Source organism: Eurypyga helias, unplaced genomic scaffold (genome assembly GCF_000690775.1).
Source record: "Eurypyga helias isolate BGI_N326 unplaced genomic scaffold, ASM69077v1 scaffold33696, whole genome shotgun sequence".
Classification (NCBI taxonomy): Eukaryota; Metazoa; Chordata; class Aves; order Eurypygiformes; family Eurypygidae; genus Eurypyga; species Eurypyga helias.
The window spans coordinates 1-4,923 of NW_010256614.1; the positions used below are offsets into that span (position 1 = coordinate 1).

General features: G+C 61.7%; 1 protein-coding gene across 1 annotated transcript; it reads left to right on the top strand.

Annotated features, from left to right (window-relative positions):
• Window positions 1-6: 6 nt before the first annotated feature.
• On the top strand, window positions 7-2,666 carry DHODH (dihydroorotate dehydrogenase (quinone); the record flags this gene model as incomplete). Its single annotated transcript, XM_010153729.1, has 7 exons — window positions 7-155; window positions 383-465; window positions 964-1,151; window positions 1,601-1,714; window positions 2,081-2,234; window positions 2,307-2,466; window positions 2,612-2,666. Coding segments are annotated over 7 exons (903 nt in total), but the record flags the coding sequence as incomplete, so codon positions are not given.
• Between the last annotated feature and the right edge of the window lie 2,257 nt (window positions 2,667-4,923).

Sequence of the window (4,923 nt, forward strand, 5' to 3'; positions counted from 1 at the left end):
GCGGCTGGCTTCGACAAGCAGGGCGAGGCTGTCGACGGGCTGTACAAGATGGGGTTTGGCTTTGTGGAAGTAGGGACTGTCACGCCCGAGCCCCAGGAGGGGAACCCCAAACCTAGGGTCTTCCGTCTGGTGGAGGACGAGGCGGTCATCAACAGGTGGGATCTGCAGGTGGCCACTCCTGCCGTGTCCCACACACTGCCCTTCCAGAGGAAGGGCGTTTGTTTGGGTGGTCCCGGCTCTGTGGTCTGTACTGTGGTGGCTTGTGGGTTGGATGCGCCGAGCACAGCTGCAGCAACCACGTGTCTCCCATGTGTTTCTCCTGTGTCCTGCTCAGGGCTTGTGGACACCAGCCCCGGCCTGAGCCTTGTCTGTTCCGGTGCAGGTATGGATTCAACAGCCACGGCCACGTTGCGGTGGAGCAGAGGTTGCGGGCCCGCCAGGAGACGCAGCTCAGGCTCACTGGTGGTGAGACAAACTTATAAGCTCTTGGAGTCTGCAGGGTGGGTTTGGGGGTCTCCCAGGAAGCTGTAGGCCAGGAAAGGTGTGTAACACCAGTGTCCGGGCATGGGAAGGCCCTGCCAAGAGCAAGGTGCGCTCAGACAGCAGGAACTCCCGTGGGGCTGTAGCTGCTCCCCTTAAGTGTGACCAGGCATCTTCCTCCTGCCGTTTTCTCTGCTCGCTGCTTCGGGCAGGACGTGCCTGCTGAGACTGGCCAAAGCCAGTAGGGCTCCAGGTTCTGAGGGCAGCCTCCGCCTGGTGCCCGTGCTGGTAAATGCTGACCAGGGCAGCTGTTCTGATACTCCTGTGGCTGCAGGACAGTCCCAGGCCCACTCCCATGAAACCTGTGGGCTGCATATCGCCATATTGATTTTAGCTGGTCCTGGGGCCTCCACTGTTGGGCACTCTGGCCCCTTTGGTGGTGGTTGGTCCTGCTGCCCTGGTTCAGCCCTGTCTGTGTTTCAGCGGGGATGCCCCTTGGAGTCAACTTGGGCAAGAACAAGAGCTCTGCTGATGCTGCAGCTGACTACGTGGCTGGGGTCCGGACACTGGGCCCTTTGGCTGACTACCTGGTTGTGAATGTGTCCAGCCCAAACACCCCAGGGCTGCGGAACCTGCAGGGCAAGGCTGAGCTACGGGATCTGCTGACCAAGGTGCGTGACCTTCACGGCCAGCCTGGACCACGCTTGCGGTACTGGATGCATCCCCTTCCCTGGCAGTGCCCGCTCTGCTCCAGCCAGCGGGTTTGCCCCAGGGCAGGGAGGAGCGTAGTGGGCAGAGCCACCGAGATGTCCCCTGATCAGCTGCTGGCGTGGGGTTCCCCCGGCATGTGAGCAAAGGGCATATAAGCAGTGAGGCATTGCCGTCCACACTGTTCCTGCATGGGGGCAGTGAGCCACCCACCCCACAGCACTGGGAGTCACTGTGTTCCTGTGTGCTTCGTGTGTCCCAGGCCCTGTGCCACAGGGTGCCCATTCCCTGGGGAGAGCAGGGCCTCTCCCTGTGCTGCCTGTGGTGGTGGGTGCACGCATCTCCCTGCTCTGCAGCAGGAGCTGTTCCCCCACCACACGCTGCTCTGTGCCACCATCTGTCCCTCCTGCAGGTGCTGGCGGAGAGGGACATGCTGCCCTGTGAGCGCAAGCCAGCGGTGCTGGTGAAGATTGCCCCTGACCTCACTGCACAGGACAAGCAGGACATTGCTAGCGTTGTCTGTGAGGTGAGGAGGTGGGAAGGGGGGCTGGCGAGGAGCTGGGCTGGCGAGGAAACTGGATAGGGTGCCTCCTGCCTCACCTCGTGTGGCGTGAGGGAGGGACCGCAGTGCTCCTGGCAGGTTACCTCTGAAGGGTGAGGCGGAGCTGCAGCTCTCTGGCTGCTGTAGGGACGGTGTCTTGGATAGCTCTGAGTCCGCGAGGGCCTGTCTGCGTCACCCAGACCTTGGGGATGGTCCAGGCAGTGAGGGGCAGCTGCTTTGTCCCTGAGCACGTTGCTGAGGCGCTTGCTGGTGCACTCCTGGCCTGGCAGCCTGGGGGTGAGAAGGGGGTCTGCTCGTGGCAGCTGTGTCCTCATACTGCTGCCCCCTCAGCTAGGTGTGGATGGGTTGATTGTCAGCAACACCACTGTGAGCCGCCCCAGCAGCCTCCGGAGCGAGCAGCGCACAGAGCCCGGGGGCCTCAGCGGGAAGCCCCTGCGGGAGCTCTCCACGCAGACCATCAGGGAGATGTACGCCCTCACCCGAGGTAGGGGCAGAGCCAGGCCTAGGGTGCGTGCTGGTGTCACCCGTGCTGTCCTGACCTGGTGCCTGCCCGCAGGCCGGGTGCCCATCATCGGGGTGGGTGGGGTGAGCAGTGGGCGCGATGCCCTGGAGAAGATCCGTGCTGGAGCCTCGCTGGTGCAGTTGTACACGGCGCTCGTGTACCGCGGGCCGCCCGTGGTGGGGGCAGTGAAGCGGGAACTGGAGGAGCTGCTGAGGTGAGTGAAGGACCGGCACCTCCCCAGCCAGCCCCTGGACTCCGGGGGGCTCGGGGAAGCTGCATGCCGGTGCACAAGCAGCGGCACTGTGCAGCTGAGCCGCAGTGTGGGGCCAGCCCTGCCGTCACGTGCTGTCTCTGGTTAGGGAACAGGGGTTCAAGAACATCATGGAGGCAGTTGGAGCAGATCACCAGCGCTGACACTCCGCAGAACAAAGGTCTAACCGAGAGGAGCCGTGGCCAAACAGGGACAGGTCTGACACTTCCAGTGATGGGCAGGCTGGGAGTGAGCCAAGGTCCTGATCCCAAGCCCCTGAGAAGAGTCAGTGATGGGTGAAAGTGGGGCTGCACTGGTAGGGAGCGGGCCTCCACACTGGTGCTGCTGCTCAGGGCTGTATTTTGACTTTCCTGTGGGTTGGGCTTCCCAGTCTGCCAGGGACCCCACAGCTTGTGCTGCCTGCCCTGGCTGGTGCTGATCCTCGCTCCCTGCCCTCCTCCCTTCTCCGCACACGGTCCTGTAAGAAACCTGCAGGCCCTTGGGTCCTGCACAAGTGTGAATAAATGTTTGGCTTCCTGGTTCTGTGTGCTGCTCTGGGGACACCCCTTGGGTCAGAGGGACACGTCCTGACTGTCCTCTGCCGAGCGGGATGAGCTCTCTTCATGTTGTTCCCGGTCGGTGTATCTTTTCTCGGTGGTAGAAGCCACAGGGTAGCTGGGCTCTGGATTCATGCAAAGCTCACCAGGGCCCCCCTTGCAGAGACCTTTGCCTGAGGCTGGGCCCTTGGGAGGTGCTGGGCACCATTTCTTCCCTTTGCTGCTGGTACGTAGATGTTTGGATACAGCTGTGGTTGTGCCCTGTCACTTGTTACTGAAAGGCCCTGTTCATTCATGCTTCTGGAGGCTGTCAGTTTTCTCTCTGGGGCCTCCAGCCTTGACTGCTGCTTTACCCCACACTCCCTGCAGTCATCTCGGGCCTTTCTTGAGCAACGCAGCTTGACCTGCAGGGCGTTCCCTCTGCAGCCTCTTGCAATCCACCCCACAGAGCAGGGTTGCATCACAGCACTCCACCAAACCTGTTTACAGGAGTGTGACTGCTGACCCTGCTTCCGGTGCCCCTCAGCTCTCGTCAGGGCTGTCACCCCCCCTGCTCCCCCGCAGCCCTCCGCACCAGCCTCTTCGTTTCCCAGAGTCTCTGCATCGGACAGGTAGTGCTTATTGCTGCTGTAGCATAGATGTGACCTGGTCCATTGGCCAAGGTTTTGATGTGCTTTCTCTGGAGAAGGCCTGGGTGGTGCTTGCTTTCCCAGTCTGGAGGTGGCTGTCATGCTTGTGGAAGCATGCGCTGAAGTTTCACCTTGTCCCATGGCACTCCCTGTGCTCTGCAGCTGATTTGTGGCTGTGGCTTGGAGACTGTGTTGGCCTTGAGTGCAGCCCAGTGCTGCCCTAGCCCCTCGCAGAAGCTGCGGTCTGTGCCCCACAGAGAAGCTGGGGCAGCTTCCCCACCTTCCCTGGTGTCCCTGCCCATGGCAGGGGGGTTGGAACTAGATGATCTTTAAGGTCCCTTCCAACCCAAACCATTCTGTGATTCTATGATTCCCGCAGGCATTCCCTTTGGCTGAGCTAACCTTGGGGCCGCCGAGTGGGCACCAAGGCACAGTCGCATGTTGCTGTTTCCCTCCTGCCAGGACGTGGCAGTTCCCTGCAGAGGGACAAGCCTGGTGCAGTGGGACAGTGCTATCAGCCTGCTATCATCGAATCCCAAATTTCCAACTGCTGGTGTGGTTCATGGGTCAGCTCCAATGAAGTCCTGATGTGTCCTGCCCTGGACTCTACCCCTCTGTGTTTCACGTGTGAGTGGTGCTGGGCCAGGGATCTCAAGCCCTGCATTTTTTAGGGGGACAGGTGCCCCATGAAATGGGAAGAAGCTGGGACAGGATGGGAAAGCCCACTTCTGGAGTGTCTGGGACCAGGCACAGATGTCCCTCGTGAGCCTGAAGGACTGGAGCATCTCTGGGGCACTGGTGAGACCCCCAGTAGGCCAGGCTTCGACGGTTTGGGACTGGGGCTGGCCCCACATCCCCTACACGGTCTTGTGGTGGCCTCACTGCCTCCCTGGGGTAGGTAAGAGGTTGGGTGGCCATTCCCTTCCATCTGTGCTGCCCCTTGGTTGTGCTCCTGATGGCAGCAGGCAGTGCTCATCAGCCCTGTGCCCCTGCTGCTGGCCACCCACGTCCAGCTGGGCACTGGCCAGCGATTGCTGCTACGAGTTCCCGTAAGGCTGGGCCGTGCCCTTGCCCCTGCTAACAAACAACCTGCACCCGAGGGGCCAGGGGCTGCCAGGATGTGGGGCTGGAGCCTGCTGGGCGGGAAGGGGCGCGTGCTTGTGGGAAGAGGTTGGCTTGGCCAAAGCTCCTCGGAGCCTGCAGCCAGCTGGCGTGGGACAGCCCTGCTGCACCCC